This window comes from Vulpes lagopus, chromosome 5 (assembly GCF_018345385.1).
Source record: "Vulpes lagopus strain Blue_001 chromosome 5, ASM1834538v1, whole genome shotgun sequence".
NCBI lineage: Eukaryota > Metazoa > Chordata > Mammalia > Carnivora > Canidae > Vulpes > Vulpes lagopus.
In genome coordinates this window covers 56,445,026-56,465,327 of record NC_054828.1, presented here as the reverse complement: position 1 = coordinate 56,465,327, position 20,302 = coordinate 56,445,026, and the positions used below count along the sequence as shown (strand labels likewise).

At 45.2% G+C, this 20,302-nt stretch overlaps 1 protein-coding gene across 1 annotated transcript in view; it reads left to right on the top strand.

Annotated features, from left to right (window-relative positions):
* Nucleotides 1–20,302, top strand: part of LGR5 (leucine rich repeat containing G protein-coupled receptor 5) — a 126,979-nt gene that overhangs the window by 41,936 nt on the left and 64,741 nt on the right. The window contains exon 2 of the mRNA XM_041756320.1: nt 14,965–15,036. Coding sequence (XP_041612254.1) covers nt 14,965–15,036 — 72 coding nt within the window. The remainder of the gene's footprint in view (nt 1–14,964; nt 15,037–20,302) is intronic.

The following is a 20,302-nucleotide window of genomic DNA, read 5'->3' as shown; positions in this document are numbered from 1 at the left end:
CGTCAGCCAGGCCTGAGGCATTTGGGTTTAATCTAAGAGAAAACAGGAATCCACTAGAAGATTCCAGGCAGTGCCAGGGAATTGTCTGTTTTTGAAAGGCTGGCTTTGGCCTCCGTGCAGAGCCTGCTGGAGGCCCGGGGCCAGGGAAAGGCGGGGGAGGGAGCATCGGGGAGCCTCCAGGCCTCTGGGCCCCTGCCCTGGAGCACGAGCCCCCCTGGAAGTGACGGCTGTGTCCCTGGGGGCACGAACCCAGGGCGCAGACCGCGGCCCAAAGCAGCCGGCCCCTGCTCCCAGCTCACCTGGCTGGCCTGGGCACTGTCCCCGCTTCAGGCTCAGTGGGAGCCCGCCGGAGTGGGGGTCCTGGGCCCCTCGGCCTCTGGGGACCCTGGGCGGGAGGCAGCCCCACAGGCCCGCGTGGCCCCACATGGTGGCCACCGCTCAGAGACCAGGCCGGCGCCGGGAGGCTTGGCACGACCCCGCTCCTTGAGGGCGGCCCGGCCAAGCCGCGTGCTCAGCAGGCGAGGGTCCTGCAGGCGTCGGGCCTCCGGAATTTGCACTTGGGTCGGGCTGTGAGGGTGTGACTCGAGCATAGGGAAGGCGGATCTGCACTCGGGAAATTTGGGGACGTCGACCTAACCCTGCGAGGCGGGACTGGGCCCTGGGGAAGGAAGCCCACCACCAGGAAGCCTTTCCAAGGGCCCCACCCGGCAAAGGGTGTGAACCCACCTTAGGTCACTTAATCCTCACCGTGGCCCCATGAAACAGGTGCTACGACAGGATATCAAGAAGCTAAGGGCCCAGGGCACCCGGGTGGCTGTTGGTGGAGCATCTGCCTTCAGCTCAGGGCGTGACCCCAGGGTCCTGGGATCGAGTCCCACATCTGGCTCCCAGCTGCAATCCTGCTTCTCCCTTTTCCTCTGCTGCTCCCCCTGCTTGTGTGCACACTCACTCTGTCAAATAGATAAGCAAAATCTTTTAAAAAGAAGAAGTCAAGGCCACAAAAGCAAAAAAAAAAGGGGGGGGGGGAGACAGGATCTAACAGCAAGATGGTAGCAAAACCATCATTCGAGACCCTGACTTCTCTTCCAAATCTGTAACCCACTTTCCTCTCCGCGGACCACGCCTATATGACAGTATTTAGGCTCCATTTTGCAGATGGTACATAACCAACAAAGGCTTTTTGAGCCCCTGGGATACTATAGGGTGATGAATCATATCTGCCTTTTAAATAATAACCCAGATTCTTCGCATGTGCTCAGCACGTTAGATGGAATAGGAAGATCTCATCCTGTTGGCGTGGAAGGATCCCTTAGTCACACCAGGTTGCTTGCAAGATCTTTCAGCATCCTGCTTCCTGCGCAGCACGGGAAAAACAATGGGAATTTCCACCTGGGTGGAATAAAGTGGGTCTAGTCCCTTTAATGAAAGCTCTTGAAAGATTTTCTTTGCAACCCAGGCTTGAGTCTCTTCAGTGTAATCATTATGGAGCCATCAGACACAGCCGCAGGCCCAGTGTCATCCACCCACAGACACATGCAGGGTAGATCCCAGAGCCTTTTACTCTCTTTCTTGTATATTTTTGTTGTCCAATAATTAAGCAATGAGTTTATCTGCTAAAAGGCAGGTATGGTGTGAAAGAGGAGTAGGGAGGGAAGGTTTTCCTACATTTCCTCTTTTGAAGAAAAAAAGTCATTAGGAACTAACTTCTGTCATCGCAAAAGGCAAAATGAATAGTCCCCTGTGTGTAATCGGCGTGTGCCAGTTTAGCGATTCTCAGCCCGGGGCGATTGGCCCCCAGGGAACATCTATTTGGCCATGTCTGTACACAAGGTTCCCAGGGCCGCCGGAGCAAAGCACCCCCAACCGGGTGACTGAAACAACAGAAATGCATGTTCTCACAGTTCTGGAGGCTGGGAAATCCGAGATCAAGGTGTTGGCAGCGTTGTTTTCTTCTGAGTCCTTTGGCTTGTGGCTGGCTGGTTTCTCCCTGTGTCCTCACATGGTCTTCCCTCTGTCCCTGTGTCCAAATGTCCTCTCCTCATCAGGACACCAGTCCTAGCAGAGTAGGATCCACCCTAATGACCTCATTTTAACTTGATTGCCTCTTGAAAGAGTCTGTCTCCGAATCAATCACATACCAAGTTACGGAGCATGAGAAAGTCAGTATACAAATGGGGGGGGGGGGTGCGGGGTGGAATATAAATCACCCTGTCACAGTCTATACAAGTTCTTGGTTCCTACACCTGGAGGAGTGGTGATGCTCCTGGCACCTGGTGGGTAGAGCTGGGAGTGCTGCTCAACACCTTACGAGGCACGGGATAGCCCCCCTGCACCAAAAAAGAATCCTCAAGCCCCCAAATCAATAGTGCCAAGTTTGAGAAACCCTGTTCTAGTTCCAAACTTGGTTGGTCTGATTTTTTTCTAGTGTAAAGAGAAACAGAATATATCACTCACATGAACATTCCTGTTGTGAGTTATAGCACAGTCTTGAGTAGGACTCTACTAATATCCGTATTCAGCTGCCTCATGCTGAGACCAATTTGTGGCACGAACGAGCTTCCTAAACTGTTTAGACAAATAAAAGGAGTCATTATTAAAAGGGGAAAAAAAGGAAGCACAATGTAAAATATTAGCTCCTTCATCCTTCAGGGGAAAACCAATCAAGATAACTTCAGGTGGACTGGAAAGGGGGAACAGAATGAAGGAGAGAGGACCATGAAGATCCCATTGCAGTTGCTTGACCTCTCTTTCCTCCCAGATAAGTGAAAGGCCCGGGGTTCCAACTGGAATCCTGAAATCTGGGGCTGGGAGAGGAATGGGCCACGGGCTCCACACCATGGAGCCAAAAAGGACCCAAAATATGGATTCCAAAGGCCAAGTGGAAGCAGAGTGGATGGTCTGGGGGGAGTGTAGAGTCACTCCAGGGGCTGGCTAAGAGGTAAAAGCAGCCAGACGTGCCGCACAGAAGTGTGAACGGTAGAGAGGGGACTTTTCCAAGGCACCTTCTTAGATAACATGGTACTGAAGAGTCAAAAAGGGCAAGCAAATATTAGGACTCGAGCTTAAGCTATGGCAGGAAATCAGATCATGGATTCCAGCTGCAAAGGACTGGTCCCATGGACCGGGTTCAGACTTTGGCTCTCCACTCAACTGCTAGGGTCATCCTAGGAAAGCTAGAGTTCTGTGTGCCTCTATTTCCTCATCTGTAAACTGGATTGTAACCTGAAGATTCCTTAGATGGTGCGTGTGTGTATGTGTGTCAGAGAGAGAAAGAGAGAGAAATGCTAGTTATTATTAATTATCTGACACAGGCAACTGTTATAATCAGTGAGACTAATGACCACTTAGAGAGTGGGGGTGACTGGTAGACAGGGTGTTGTATACTTAGATAAATAAGCCTGAGTCCTCCAGGATGGTCACTTGAAAAAACCAGGATGCACTCACTGGGGATATGAGGAAGCACCAGGGGGGAAAGGGAGAAAACGATAAATTCAGCTAGAAACGTGCTGAGTTTTAGGTGACCAGTTGACTAACCACATGGAGAAGTTCAGAAATGAAGCTTGGAGAAGTACAGATCTGCAAACAGCTGCCCACCCAAGGCTGGAGATTGTTCCCAGAGACTAGAGAAAAACAGAAGAGATGGAACCTCAGGGAATTCCTGGATATGTAATTTTTCCTGGTGATTTCTGGTGATTGCACAGCCCTTTCGACTGTTCAAGGCACCACCCTGTAGCGGAGGGGAAACTCAGTTCCGAATCGGTTGAGACCTTTTGAAACGCTATGGCTAGACCTCTTACACTCCGTGGCCAAAGACCTGTGTGTTTGATGACAACAACAGTGCTGCTGCTAATGGCATTTGGCTTCTTTTTTTAAAAAAAGATTTCGTTTATTCATTTGAGAAAGAGAGAGAATGAGCAAGCGAGCAAGCGTGCTGGGACTGGGGAGAGGCCCAGCCAAGGGCCTGGGGCCGGACATGGGGCTGGACATGGGGCTGGACACAGGCCCACCAGGACCCGGGGTCGTGACCCGAGACACGGCCGGCGCTGACCCCGGGCGCACCGGCATTTGACTTCCTAAGTCAGCTTTCCCACCTCCTTGCCAACCCTGTCACGTTTGCTTCTCACGGGTGATTTGCTGGATTTCAAATCAGAACAAGAACCTCACCCAGGGCTCTCCCAGAGTACTTCCCTTCCGACCGAGGCCGCTCTCTCTGGCAGGTGCAGGGCCACTCGCTACCGCCGTGGGCTGCGGACCCGACAGCTTCGGGTGAAGGTTGGAAGGTTGGGTTGGCCCTACTCTTTTTCTTTATCCGTCCGTGTGCAGTTCCCTTTGTCACCTGCCCGCCTACCCCCCGTGTGCAGCGGGTGCTCGGGGCCCAGACTCTCCAGTCAGTGGCCGCTCCCCGCGGGTGCTCAGGGGGCGGGTGTCCCGAGGGCCGGACCTAGCGCAGCGACTGTGCAGGAGGCTGCGGCAGCCAGAGGCTCACCTGCAGCAGACGAAGGGCTGGGGAGGTCCCTGAGCTCAGCACACCGGGGGGCTGCGGGCTGGACAGCGCGGGGGCTTCGGGGAGGCCAGGGAGGCGCTGGGGGTCCAGGGGGCCAGTGACCAGGTGTGGGTGCATGGAGTCTCCCTCCTTGGCAGCTGCGCCCGGGGCTGCGGGCCCATTGGTCAGTTAGGACCTCTGGGTGGGTCCCTGGGGGCCTGCGTGGACCCAGCCTGGGGGCGTGGTGGGCCCCATCAGCATCCTGTCGCTCAGTCCTGGGTGTCTAGATGCGGCCTCTACATCTATCTCTTCTCTTGTTACTAAATAATATAAGTAAGGTACATGACTACCCAGTCACGTTAACTATCTCTATCTAATTAGAAAAGGATGACAATGTAAACTTTTTTCAAATGAGCTTTGCTCTGAGGCTCTGTCTTTTAAGTTTCCATTAAAAATTTAATAAAGCAGGGGCACCTGAGGGGCTCAGCAGTTGAGCGCCTGCCCTCGGCTCAGTTTGTGACCCCGGGGTCCCGGGATCGAGTCCTGCATTGGGCTCCCTGCAAGGAGCCTGCTTCTCCCTCGGCCTGTATCTTGCCTCTCTCTCTTTGTGTCTCTCATGAATAAATAAAATATTTTTTAATAAAATTAAAAAATAAAGGTCATCAAATCAAATAAAATATTCTTCTGGAGCTTTGCAGGAAAGGGTATCCTGATGGCCAAAAGTCATATGAAAAGGTATTTGACTCTCCTAGATATGCGGGAAATGCAAATTAAAACCACAGTGAAATACCATTGTACATTTAGCAAAAATGACTAAAATTTAATAGAGAAATACCAATTTTGATGATAATAAATGGAGAAAAACAGGGGTGAAACCATCGGAATTCTCATACACTGCTAGTGGAGGTATGACTCAACATAACCACTTTAGAAAACTGCTTGGCAGGATCTATTAAAGCTGAATATAGGGCATCCCGGGTGGTTCAGCGGTGTAGCACCGCCTTAGGTCCGGGGTGTAATCCTGGGGTCCTGGGATGGAGTCCCACGTCGGGCTCCCTGTATGGAGCCTGCTTCTCCCTCTCCTGTGTCTCTGCCTCTGTGTGTGTGTGTGTCTCTCTCATGAACAAATGAATAATATATTTTTTAAAAATTAAAAAATAAAATAAATAAAGCTGAACATATGCATACCCCAAGACCCAGCAATTCAACTCCTAGATATATAACCAATAGAAATGCACACATTTCTCATATATACGCAACAACATATATGTGTATATATGTGTGTGTATACACATTAGTATATATACACTCATATATATATACCCAATAGAAATGCATATTGCATATATGCTCAACAAAAGATGTATTTAAGAATGTTTATAGGGGCACTACTTACTCATCATGAGCACAGACTGACCCAAATGCCCATCAAGAGTTGAGTTGTGGTATAATAACAAAACAAGATACTGTATTAGATTGAGATGGAATAAACTAGTGCTACATGCAACACATGGACAAATCTCATAAACATAATGAGTGAGAGAAGCTAGGAAAACACAAGAACTTGGCTCTGTACTACTAAGTGAAAGAAGCCAGTCTGAGAAGGCTACCTATTGTATGATTTCAACTATATGACGTTCTGAAAAAGGCAAAACTATGGAGAAAATAGAAGGTTCAGGATAACCAGGATTGAGGATGGGGGATGGACGGATGAGTAGATAGAGCACAGAGGATTTTGGGGTAGTGAAAATGCTCTGTATGATGCTATAATGGTGGATACATTTGTCCAAACCCATTGAATGTACGACCCCAAGAGTGAGCCCTCCTGTAAACTACAGAGTTTGGGTGATCATGAAGCGTCAATAGGTTCGTTTTGCTTGTTACAATAGTGTAACAAATATACCGCCCTGGTGGGGAATGTTGATCACAGGGGAGGCTGCGCATGTGTGGAGGCAAGAGGCACATGGGAAATTTCTGCAGTGTCCTCTTAAAACCGCTATAAAAAATAAAATGTGTTTTAAAAATAGAATTATGCACCGTGTAATTCTATATATAGATAGATCAAAACCAAGCAAAACTAATATAAAATGTTGGAAGTCAGCAGACTGGTTCCCTTTGAGGGAGAAGTGGGTGGAAAGGAACATAAGGGAGCTTCTGAGGCAATGACTAGGTTCTATTTTTGGATTTGTGAGGATTTGTGAAGGTATGTTAACACTGAAAATTCAGTGGGCTGGACAGTTAAGATTTGTTCATTTTCCCATATATGTTACACTTCAATAAAAAAATGTTTTTCAAAGATACATTATTTTGAAGTTAATGACATGAGAAAATTATGTGGAAATAACATTATTCACACTATCATAAAATCCTACTCAAGCCTGCACCTTTCCCTTTGAAGTTCCCAGGAGGGCTTATCTCTAGAAGCATATTTGAAAAGTGATCGATTTAAAAAGTACTGGAATGGCTCCAGCCTGGATCCATTGTTAGCAAAGGTATCTGTCAGAAAGCTAAATGCTACTGGATCTCCCAAGACAAATTTAAAATGACTGTGCTTAGAAGAAATGGGAATAGCGCTGCGCTGCTAAAGAAGAAAATATTTGTCTTCAATGGTGGCCGAGATTAAAGAACCATCTTGGGGAGTTGTTTTCTTAATTTGTTTAATAGCCACACTATAAGGAATGGCCTCTTTGTTCACTGATGCATGTACCGAGTCTCCCATATAAACAGAATAGCTGGATTTTAAGACAGTGGATTAAGTACCTAATGCAGTCATTCTTCCCACAATATATCTAAAGAAACGATAGGAAAGATATTTTAGCAGGAGAAAGAGGAGAAAGGGAAAAGTAGAAAGAAGGAGAGGAAGAGAAAGGAGGAGGGGAAGAGGACGGGAAGAGGAAGCAATAGTAGCAGGGTAGAGGCACTTGGGTATGGGAGTAGTAGGCGAACTTTCAATGAACAAGAATCTTTGAGGAATCTCTAGGACAGAAGCAGGCTGACTGAAGAAAGAAAGGGTAACACTAATTTTGAGCAAAAATCAATCATTGTGGAAGGTGGGTACCCTCCAAGTGGGTCTTGTTCCCAAAAGTGTCCAATACTAGAAGTGTGATATATACCTCACACTTAGAAGCAATGTAGCCATTTGATGAGAAACAGGATTTTTTTTTTTTAATGGATCAGGTAAGATCATCAGCTCACTTACAGAAAGGCCACAGTAGAGGAGAGTTCAATTCAGCATTCACCGAGTCTCTCCTTTATGGCAAGACTCAACTAGACACTAGAAGCAGTCTAATGGAAAAGAAACAAAAACCAAAAAAACAGCCACTGACCATGAGGAGTCCCAGCCTACTGTAGGAGAGAGGCCCATAAACGCATCACTTCAATATGATGCCATTAAATGTCTGGGTGATATGGGAAGACAGAAGACAAATCACTTACCCTAACCTTGCAGTTGGGGCAAAGGCTTCCTCCTCTTCCTCCCGGGAGGAGATGACATCTTACCTGAGCCTTGAAAACAGAAGGGTAGTCAATATGCCAGAGTAGTGAAGTATCGGTGTGCTGCGCAATGGAGCTTGTACGCAGTACTAACAAATGTGGATTTCATTTGGAAAATTATAGTAACTGAGAGGTCTTAGGTAGGATGGTCATTTGGCTAATTCTGCATTTTTGGATGTATCTCGAGTCATTAGAGGGTGAGCCTGAAGGGATAAGACTGATGATAGCAGGCAACCACAGAGCTGGGAGACAATTTCAGATGACTGAGGCAGCTGCAACAGGGAAGAGGAAAGAGAGAGGACAAGAGGATAGGCAGATAGGATGAAAATTTTAAAAAAGGAAGACTTGAATAGTATCTAAGATTTGGACTTTTTGACAGGGAGGTAGTGATGGCACTCACTAGAAACTGGCACTACAGAAAAAGAAACAAGTTTGGAACAAGAAATAATTTTTCCATTTTGGACATGGTGCATTCCTGCAAGATCGCTAAATGGACGTATGCAGAAGGAAATCAGATTACATGGTTCTGAAATTTAGGGGAGAGGGATTAAGATGAGGAATATGGATGTGGGGAGTTATGGGCATCTAAGAGGCACTTGAACCCGTGAAAGTAAGTAATAGTCTCCAAGAAGAAAGGGCAGAGATTGAAGAGCGCTAGGCCAAGGGCGGAATTCCAGAGAACACTGACATTTACGGAATAAATAGAATAAAATCCCACAAAGGAGCCTATAAAGTAGAAAGGTTGGAAAATATGGAAAGAATCCTGGGGGAATGATGACTTGGAAACCAATAGAGTATAGAGTTTCCAGAAAGAGCAAATCTAATGCAGGAAAGAGGCTCAGTAAGTCCTGTGTTCCTTAAATCTGACAATATGGAGGTCACTGTTTCTTTGGCAAGAACAATTTCATTGAGGTATAGGGATGGAAGTCAGTGTGGGTTGGAAAGGGAGTGGGGAGCGGAGACTACTATGGTAGACAATAAACAACTCCAAAGGGAATGGGAAAGACTGAGTAGCAAGTACAGGAAGACATGAAATTGGAAGGTCCCACTTCCCATCTGTTATAATAGTGGAAAAGACTCGATTCTGTTTATACATGGAAAGAGAAGAAAAATAGGTGGAAAATAGAGGAAGTGGAAGGAATTATTCATGGAGTAACGAGCTATAGCATCATAGAGGGGATGGGACCCATAAGCAAGGCTAAGCAAGTAGAAAAGTATGGGTATAGTGAGGGGACAAAAAAAAAAAGAATAAGAATTTGATTTATTTCATGTTTGGTGGCCTACAGAATCTCGGTTGTTTCCGTGAAGTAAGAAGGAAGGTGTCCCATGATGGGAGTCATTGTTGATTAAGAGGTTTGAGGCAAGTGGTAAAGATTGGCCACAGTTCCTATGGGAGTGAATTGAGCAATCCCAAATAACAGGATTGTGCAGCCGTGTTGAGAACCCACAAAGACCATGAATTTATAGTCACCAGTCTGCACATTTGTGAGTTTCCCTTTTCTAGTAGTGCTCAGTACCCTGGGATAGTAACAGAGAATGAATTATGGTGTTTTTCCAGGGCTGGGATTTTGCCAGGAGAATGAAACAAAAGACAAGGGACCAGGGGTTTGAGGGTGTGGGTGAGGTAGCGATCCAGGTGACCAATGTGTGGTCTAAGCTAGATTCTTGGGCGAAGACAAAGCTTTCGTACTGGAGGTATCAAAGGACTAGAGACTGAAATAGAAAACTAAGCTGGAAAGATAAAAGCCCGTGTCAGAAATACAAGGGTCTGTAAAGCTAGATCTTGAATCGGGGTGAGGGGAGGGTGGGAGGCATTTGGAAATAAAGAGGCTAATGCATTCTAGGGAAAGAAAATCACATGTGTAAAAACAGATGCAAAGGGCAACAGCAAGAATTCCAAGTGTGTGACTGGCCCACACATGCAGAGAGGAAAGTGACATAAAATAGAGATGGAAACACACATTAAGGCCAGATCGTGAAGAGCCTAAATAGTTGAGGCCTTCGTTCCTCTACGAAGCCTGGAGCCTGCAGGAATTCTCAGATGGAGGAGGCCCATATGGCCACAGCTGTGCAGGTCTGCCCTGCACGGGGACTACTCCGTCGGGGCTGAACTCCAGGCCAGGCGCTGCTTGCAAACCATTCCCCTTGTGCTTCTGCTTCAGTGCAAACAAGAGGATGCTTTCTGTCACTCACATGCCCACCTCCAGAGGAGGCCCCTTTTCCTGTGGATGCACCTGAGGGGTTGCTAACAGTGGCTCTGAGCCCACATAGATGGGCTCTTCAGGGTGACCTCGCTGGCTGGGGCGTAGAAGATGAACTAGACCCAGTATGAGGGGGCTCAGTGATTACCGCATGGAGAGCACAACCATGATCCCCATCACAAGGACCTGACCAAAGGTAGCAGCCAGGAAGAAGGAAGAGAGGCCAGATCCAGAAGAAAGCTCTATGGAATTAATACTGGGTGTTTTAAGGACATAGGGAAGGCAGGAAAGGGAAAAGTTGAAGATGACTTGGGGATTGATTCTCCCCACTGGGTTCCTAGATCTGCCCACAATTAATGTTCAACTCACATTTGTCAAATGAGGAAAAACAATAGAGCTGCAAGCAACAAAGACATTGGCAGGAGAGAGTTACCATCTGCTTGGACGGAAGTCTATTCCTAGGGAACAGTTAGGCCTCCTGAATTCTTAAGTGAGTCACAGAGCTCAGAGCACTCACCTGGAAATTTGGGGGGGCTCCTTGCCTGAATGTTCCAATCACAGCAAAAGGTCTTAAACATCTCCGTGCCCATACTAGACCAATCAACTCAGGCGCTCTGGGGATGGGACGCAGACCTCAATATCCCATAAAGCCCCTGAGGTGATTCCAATACATAGTCAACTGCTCCCATAGAGCCTTGCAACCCCCGGTTCTAGATTTCCAGACATGGTCATCAACACACCACCACCAAGAGCGGGGTCAGAGGCAGGGCAGGATGGGTGAACATATTTGAGCATCTTGTCACAGTAAACCCTACGTGTCTTATGAAATCTTGGTGCATGGTGGCCACTTCTTCAAAATTAATTCCCACATCTTGGCAAAAGATGAAAAAAATTAAAGAAATTCATCACGTTGTTTCACCAGTGTTAGGAAACTGAATTATAGACAAAATATGGTGCAACATGAGGCCGCCTTTTAAAATCATCGTTTTGAAAAATAAACGTGTATGGGTTTGGAAATTATTTTAAGACTCCTGATTTCCTGCTAAGGTTATATGTGTTCCGGGTGCCAGAGAGACCAAATACTAAAAAGAAAGGTTTTTACAAATCATTTAAGTAAGAAAGAGAGTATTTTTGTACAGAGTTTTAATGTTCTCATTCTATCATTTTTAACTCAAAATTGACATGAAACCAAGAAGAGCATTGCTAATCAAAGAGTGGTCCAGGGAAGCGTCCTTCCCAGCACAAGGCTGTTTTTTACTGATCCACAACAGATAAGAATTTGAGAGTAAAGATTTGGAAATTTTTATAGTAACTGAATAATCTCTGTCAAATCACATAACAAAGTATTCAGCTCCTGTTTTATGCATTTTAGTGTTTTCAGTTCCCTTTTCTAGTAATTAATTTTACTATTTTTTAAAAAAAAAAGAATTTTAAACCCACGGCAAATTCAGAATTTTTTAAAGTTGGTCTTTCAGGATGGATAGTTGAGTTTGGGAAGCACCGAGCTAGAGGCCCCGTGTTCCACTTGACTATCAACGCAAAGGTTAACACAAGAAAAAAGGGAATGCAGACAAATTCTTTTTTACCTTATCTGCTTTGAATTTATATTTCAGAGGCCCACTTTCATTTTACCCTATTGATATTAGAAGCTGTTTTTCTGCCATAAGCTTACATGCATTGCTTGGAAGCTCTTTAAAAGAAAGCAAACTCGGGGCGCCTGGGTGGTTCAGTTGGTTGAGCATCCAACTCTTGGTTTCAGCTGAGGTCCTGATCTTGCAGTCGCGGGTTTGAGCCCCACACCAGGCTCTGCATTCCCCGGGGAGTCTGCTTCAGATTCTCTCCCACTCGCCTTCCCCACTTGCTGTCTCCCAAATAAATACATAAATTAATTAATTAATTAAATCTTTAAAAAAGAAAACATGTCTTAGAAAATAGTGGTAAAGGGACAGTTTAGCAGCATTTGCTCATTTTCTGAGAGGAACCGCCAGCATCAGGTAACACAGAGACGTTACTAAATCGTTTTGGGAAGGGGACACACTCTTTAAGAAACAAGTCACTCTTTTGACTGGAAACAGCTAGCAATACTCTAATAGCATAAACTACTCATCCAGGGACACTTGAGTTTAAATACAAGGAAGACTGCCACGCGGACATTAATTCTCCCAAGACCACGCAGCTTGTGAAGGGGGAGAGTCAGGATTCAAACCCAAGACACTACACGCTTGTTCCAGGGGAAACCCTGGGAGCGAAGGCTTATATAAGCTGCACTGCCAGGAACCTGAAATAGGATAATAAGTCAAAACAACATGGAATGTTTATGAATCTCCTTAACATTTAATTCCCTTGCTCTAGTTAGAGCTTTCTGCATATAGACAAGAGCGAAGGTTGTCCCAAACTCATTTGCACATCACGCAGGCAAACCCAAGAGGCCAGGAAACTTAGTGCCAGCCCTACCAGCTGCCTTGACGTTGGAACTGGTTTGATCAGGGTTGCTAATCAACGTGCTCCCAAAGCAAACCCCCTTGATTCTTTTAGGACGTAAGTGGGCTGTCAACGAGACATAAGTGAGCACCTGAGATCTCTCTAGGCGTCGCAGGGATTGTACATCCACGTGAGGAATCCAGAAACTTCATTGAGTAGTTTAATCCATGTCTGTTCAGTGAACTATTACACCTTTGCTACTACATGGCAATATCTGCATGACAAATTTAAATTGCTAATCAATTATTTGGCACTCTTACCTCGACCGAAAATCACCCCGATTTGTAATAAACGGAAGGAAACATAAGGGTTTTTTCAGTGTGTATTTTTGGCATGGTTTAGTTTGCGCTTGAGAATATAGCATTTTGCTCAGCTATAAACTGCTCAGTAGCAGATAATAAAATTTATAATTTTTTAAGCATACATCTGAAACATTTAAACTGAATAATTTATCTCCCTGTATATTGCTGACTTGTTAAAGAGTAAATGATCGATCCCTCAATTCTTTCCATCAATGATTAAAAGTTAATATTTAAGGACTCCTGCGTGGCCCAGTTGGTTAAGCGTCTGCCTTCAGCTCAGTTCGTGATCCCGGGGGTTCCTGGATCAAGTCCCACGTCTAGCTTCCAGCTCCTCGGGGAGTCTGCTTCTCCCTCCGCCCTGCTCATGTTCTTGCTCTCTCTCTCTCTCAAATAAATAAAAATATATTTTTTTAAAAAGTTAATATTTGATAAAGGAACCAAGCAATCCATACTGACATCAGCTGGTCAGACGCTATGGGGGTGGCCACTTAAATAACAGGAATAATTCGGATTTTTTTTAAAGCTCATGGGTGAAATAGGTGAAGGTGGTCAAAAGATACAAACTTCCAATTATATGAGAAACAAATTTCGGGGGATATAAGGTACAGCAGGACGAATATAGTTAATAATTCTGGGTTGTTTATTTGAAAGTTGCTACGAGAGTAAATCTTAAGAGTTCTCATCGCAAGAAAAAATGTGCGGTGATGGATGTTAGCTTAACTTAGTGCAGTAATCGTTTTGCAGTATAGACATATATCACTTCATCACGTCGGATGCCGAAAATTAATACCATGTCCTATGCCAATTGAGTACATTTTTAAATAATTAATAAAAAGCCCATTGTCTTATCCTGAGCAAAGTTTTAAGTTTGTACACCTGACCTGAGATCATAATGAATCCTGAATATAATCTGAATCTTCAGGTTTGAGCAAGGAGGACTTTTTTTTTTTTTTTAAGTCAACCTTCTGCTGACTGTTGCATAAAGTCTTAGCCGGTCTTGATGACAATCTGTCCCACCACCGTAGGTCTTTTGTCCTCTGCAATACAGATGGCAGATGTCAACCATGCTGTGGGGTTATGCGGGAGACAGTAAAGAAATAGAAACATAAAAAACAGAATAAAATCTAATTACACGGCGTTTCCCTTAAAACAAAAATTGATTGAGTTCTGCCCAAAGTGGCTTGTTTCCTGTGCCAGGAACTACTGTGCCGGCCCAGCAGGAAGTGTGCTACGGAGCAGGATCACATTACACCCTTGTTTTATGGTTCATTTCACGTATTTAATGCAATCCGAGAACCTGCAAAGGGAACATGTTAGAAGGAGGGAATAGGCCTTTTTTTTGTTTTGTTTTGTCTTGTTTTGTTTTGTTTTTTTAAGTTTCCTTGAATCAAAACAGTGGTTTGTACAAGGTGCTTGTAGCCTTGCAGAGATGTATGCTGAAGACGTTGCTCTTTGTGGCCAAATTCAGAGCAAGATGCAACGTTGGGTTCTGTCCCGGCCCGAGTTACGCCTGGTCCCTCTGCTGTCTGCCTCATGTCATTTCAAACACGGGGTGGGGGGACCCCTGGGTGACTCAGCGGTGGAGCACCTGCCTTTAGCCCAGGGCCTGATCTTAGAGACCCGGGATCGAGGCCCACGTCGGGCTCCGTGCAGGGAGTCTGCTTCTCCCTCTGCCTGTGTCTCTGCCTCTCTCTCTCTCTCTCTCTCTCTCTCTGTCTCTCATGAATAAATAAATAAAATATTAAAAAAAAAAAAAACACGGGGTGGGACAACCATGCCCGGGAACAGTCTGGATCCTTTGCAGTTCCTCTACTGTGGCGCAGGGCACCCGGGATGCACGGGGCTGTGGGGAGGCTGTGCTTCAGAGGCAAAGTAGCAGCTCACCTGGCAAGCAGAGGAGTGGGGTGGTTTGGCTGGTTTGCTTGAAAGCGTGTGCAGCAAGCGGCTGGACTTCCCCGCAGTGGCGCTCGCAACCCCTCACGTGCTGTCTGTCCTTCCTCTCCAGGGACCTCAGTATGAACAACATCAGCCAGCTGCCCCCGAGCGCCCTGGCCCGTCTCCGCTTCCTGGAGGAGCTGTAAGTACTGCCTCGCACTTGCTGGGGGACCAGACGGACCAAGGCCCGAGAAAACAAGCAAAAAAAAAGAAAAAAAAAAAGCTGTCAGCACCAACAATCTTGGCACATGAGGAAACACTTAGTTGGGAGGGGAGGAAAGAAAAAAAGAATTGCCTCTGATTCTGGAAATCAACTTATACAAGAGTTTACCACGAGGCTACAACTTTCTAAGGTGAGACCCGGCCAAACAAATTAAAATTTTAAAACAAAAGCTGTTTAAGAGCGCTGGATGTCTCTTTGGAAAGAGTTAAGCAGCAGGATATTAAAAGTTTGAATACCAGCTCATGTTTATTAAAAAAAAAAAAAAAGCAAGTAAAGCTATAATCAAAACCAAAAACTGCTGCTCGGTTCGGGTTGTGACGGAGAGGACGGAGTCCACACTCCATGGCACCGAATCGTCGCGGCCTAATCACTTTTAATCACTATTTTCCGACTCCCTAATTGAGCTGCCCTCAAGGCTTGAGCAGAAAGACGTGAAAGCCACAGAGGACTTGAGGCCGGGCTCTCCCAAAGTCACTGCAAAAAATAAATAAATAAGTAAATAAAAAGGGAGGAAGCTAAAATTAGCTAATGATACACAGAAAAATCTTGATTGAGTCTCGTAATCACTTGCCAGAAGATGAAAAAGAACTGTATAGTCCAAAAATCTGCATTTAAAAGTTCATATGATCCTCTTACCCTTTGGAGTGAGGGAGGCCGAGGGAGCCCCATGCAGTCGCAGGCGCCGCGAAGAAAGCTTGGCACCATGGCCCGAGTCAGTCCTCCCACTGCTGATTAAAGGAGTTGTGTGGAGGCAACGACCTCTTTTGAAAATACTTATTTCAAAAAAAAAACAAAAAAAAAAAAAAGAAAATACTTATTTCATAAATCCGGGAGTCAGGGTCCAATCTGGGGAGTGATTGTAATGGTGCAAGTGCTGCGTGATCCACCGTGGGAAGTGGGTGGAATGTTCCATCTTAACCACATGACACTATGTCCACCTTTTCAGGAGGAGGGTATTCTCAAGTCTCCCCCCTTAGGGTTTCATCTGTATTTTTGATGGCCTTGTATTTTTAGCAAGTGCTGTTGTTTTACTACTGAAATCAGTTGAATATCTGCCCAGATTATTATCCAGGGATATGGTGGGGGCCGGGGGAGGGCTCAGATGATGAGACTGTCCAGCAAGTTTGTATCATTTGTGTGTTTTCGCTCGGGGTTGTCCAGGCTCCCCTTCGCCCCTCTTCTCTTTTCTCTCTGGCGATTTCCATCGCTGAAGAGTAACCTTGGTCAGGGCCAAGTCCTCCTCATCTTGGTCAAGGCTTGGATGTTATAAATAACCAGCATATTTTTGCTGGATGAACCCACGCGTGAATGAATACTGAGAAAACAGGACACATGAACAGTTAGCTGCCTTAGGAAAAAAACAACGGATGGGATAGACACTAGCCAATATTTCTAAAGGTTACCTGTAGCAAATTTCAAGTAAGGTTTTCTCCTGATTTCCATCCTTCCCATCCTCCCTTCCTCACTGTAATTAATACATGATGCTTAGTCCCATTTACACCCTCCCAGCCCGTATTTCGAAGGTGTGCATTTGCTCTGCTTTCCTCTTAAATTTCCTCACGCCCCGCGATGGCACAGGCCTGAGTCCTGAGTCAACATGCACCTCAACTGTAGACCACGAACTGAATCAATAAACCATTCACTTCCCCAAGGACTTTGTTCAGCAGAGTTCCTCCCTCCTCGACCCAACTCATTCAAAATAACTCCTCTTTCTTCATGAAGTAAACGTTAATTCTGTTCCAAGGCCGGTTTTTCAAAAGGTAATTGAGAAAACTCAAGGAAGAAAAATTTAAAAAAAAAAAAAAAGAGGGAGGGGACTACCATTTGAAAAAGATATTTTTCTGTATTGTCTTAGTTTTATATCTGGAAAGTCCATTAAGTGTGTCGACCGTGGAATCACGGAATTTCAGAAATCGCAGGGACCCTTAAAGGGCTATTCATTCTAGTTTTTTCATTCTGTTCTGGAATTCCCTCTGCTGAGCTGGCTGACTTGCGGAATTCAAAAGCTAGACCGCTTTCTCATATATAATCCTGTGTTGCATCTGACTGATGTTTCGAAGACATCGTTTTTCATTTCGTGGCAGAAGGGCATAGTATTCATAGAACCTGGAGAAATGCTCAACTCCCCTTGGTTTATTCCTTTGTTCCCAAGGCTAATTTTAGGGTGTTGTCTTTAAAACAAAACAAACCATAACGAGAAAGCACCTGTTTTGCAGAGCGTTGCGATTATGCCTCAGTTAGATTGCTGATCATTCCTATCAGACTTAGCTGTGCTTAAGTCTCTCTTCTCTTCCAGAGTGTAAGAGCTTCAAAATAATGACATGTTATATTATAAGGACAACAAATAGTAGTTTACTCTGTACCGGGAACTGTTCAAAACACTATATACACGTTTTCCCACTAAACCTTACTAACAGGAGATCCCTGGGGGGTCAGCAGTTTAGCATCTGCCTTTGGCCCAAGGCGTGACCCCGGGGTCCCGGGATCGAGTCCCGTATCAGGCTCCTTGCATGGAGCCTGCTTTTCCCTCTGCCTGTGTCTCTGCCTCTCTCTGTGTGTGTCTCTCATGAATAAATAAATAAAGTCTTTATAAAAAATAAAAATAAAATAAATAAACCCTCCTAACAGCCCCATAAACGTAGTTTGTTTTGTTTTAAGAAATGATGAACAGAGAAAATAAGGAACTGGTTCCAGATCATGCCCATAAACGTAGATTTCTTTTTCTTTTTTCTTTTTTCTTTTTAAGAAATGATGAACAGAGAAAATAAGGAACCAGTTCCAGATCATGCGATGGTTAAGTGTCAGGGCTAAGATTCAAACCCACCTTCGGAGCTACCCTCACAAAGTTGAGGGAGGGTCAGGAATTGCACATGGTTTGTCCGTGCATTTCTCTCCCCTAACAGGGCCTAGAACAGCAGTTTGCACAGTTGAATCCTTTAAAATGTTGTGTTAAACTGAGTTTGGTAATGATCGGTCTGTCATATTCTCTGCCTGTGCATTTGTGGAGGAATGAAAAAGAGACAGTGATTCATCCCTCATCCGTCCCCGGAGCTTGACAAAGGTGTCACAGTTTAAACTCCTCTAAGAGGGATCTCTGGGTGGCGCAGAGGTTTAGTGCCTGCCTTTGGCCCAGGGCGCGATCCTGGAGACCCCGGATCGAATCCCACGTCAGGCTCCTAGTGCATGGAGCCTGCTTCTCCCTCTGCCTGTGTCTCTGCCCCCTCTCTCTCTCTGTGTGACTATCATAAATAAATAAAAATTAAATAAATAAATAAATGAAATAAATAAACTCCTCTAAGAATCCAGAAAGTCCTAAAGGCACTCACTGGCTCCGCATTTAGAAATACACGGCTATTACAATCACTGGAGAAAGAGACTGCCTGAAGCAAGTGTTTAAGAAGAATAAAAGCGATCACCATTCATGGTCTCCCCTTCCTCGGGACATTCTGGAATGCTTCCTACCTGTGCCACGTGTGTTGGCACACTCATGTCCTGTTTATCGTTTGTTATTCCTTTTCCTCACTCTGCATGGTGACCAAACATGCACAGGCCAAATGTCCTGTTGTGGCAAAGAGGAGGAGAGCCTTTTCCTTCCGGAAACAAAAGCAAAAACCAAAAATCGTATGAGTGTGGCAAGGCTGCGCTGTGTAGAGAGAAAAAGCACAGTATTTAGAGGCAACACGCAGGACTCTTGTCCTGTCTCTGCCATTCCCTGGCTGATAATCCAGTTAGCCCCGCTGGACCTGCGGGGGTAGCGGTGAGAGCTACCTGCCTGCGTCTTGAGATGTCTCTGAGAATCGAATGAAATGATGATGAGAGAACTTTGCTAGACTCTAATTCATGCCCTGAGCTGTATTAGTAAAATGGGAGCACCTTCGGGAAGATTCTAACCTCCCTCTTTCCTATTTCCTGAGCCTGATTGTGCGGCCACTCGGGGATCCAGGACTTGGGATGGAAAAGTTGTTTCAAGCTGTGAGCTCTAAAGGGTTTACAGGATCAGGGCGGGATGACCCTTAACCACATTGGGACAATCCGTGCACTCATTGCATTTCTCTCCAACAGTGTTGGTTCTGTTGATTCTTGGTTCTGTTGATTCGGTTCTACCAGGGACTTGTCTTCATGTTCGCTCTTTGGACAAATAAAAGATCCTACATTTGAGCCCTCAGAGTGTATTTAGATGAGAAGAGCTAATGGGAGAGCATGCCTAGGGCAGACATCTACGAGTCCTATCAAACTTAGGTTGGTAGGCTGGTGAAACGAGAGGGGAAAATGAACTGTTACCATTTTAAACAGTGCGTTTGAAGGCCTTTGTTTCTGAGGAGTATTTTAAAATCTTTCCAGATTCTAATGCTATTGGAATCAAATACTCGATTTAGCCGTCAAGGAAACATGAGAAGCTCTAGGGATGTCTGTTTTTAAGTTACTATTGTTCCCTGGAACTATTTGCTCATATTATGGTTGGCCTTGAAGAATCTCTACATAAATAGTAGATACCGATTATTGCAGATGAAATGTGTAATGAGAAATACCACCAAACTTCCTGAAAGCACAATCTATGCTTGTTACTTCTGCTTCCTCATCATGTTGCTGAAAGTGCTGAGAGCTGTCCTGCTTGTCTTTTGAGATTTTTTTTCCTAAGGATCAAATGAAATGATGATGAAAGAACTTTGGTAAACTGTAATTCACATACTGGTTGTGTTAGTAAAGTGGAAACACCTTCATGCCCGTGAGTAATCTTCCTGCCCCTTGGCTTTGTCACAGTGTTCAGTCCCTTGTCTTCGTAGGTCTGGCAAATGATGAAAAATGCTGCCTCTTTGAAATTCTTTTTCTCTAATGTTATTTCATGGCAGTTATTTTGGTTCTCTTCCGAATATCTACCCATATAGCTAGAGATAGACATTTAGGGAGCTGTCCCCGGGTGTGTGCACACGTGTATGTACCTTTTGTTATGACATTTTTGGCAGGGTTCTGTAAGTGCCCTACCTCTCTGGCTCCTCTTCTTTTTCTCTTTAGCATCCTTTCCCCTCCACTCCCAACTCCTATAAAATGTAGGTGTTCCCCAGATCATTGCAGTTTGTTTCATTGTTTCCTTTCTCAGGTACTTTTCAGTTCATTCATTGAATACATCTTTATGGAGCCACCAGGAATGTAACAGAGAAGAGTTGCTATGGTTCACCCGCTCATT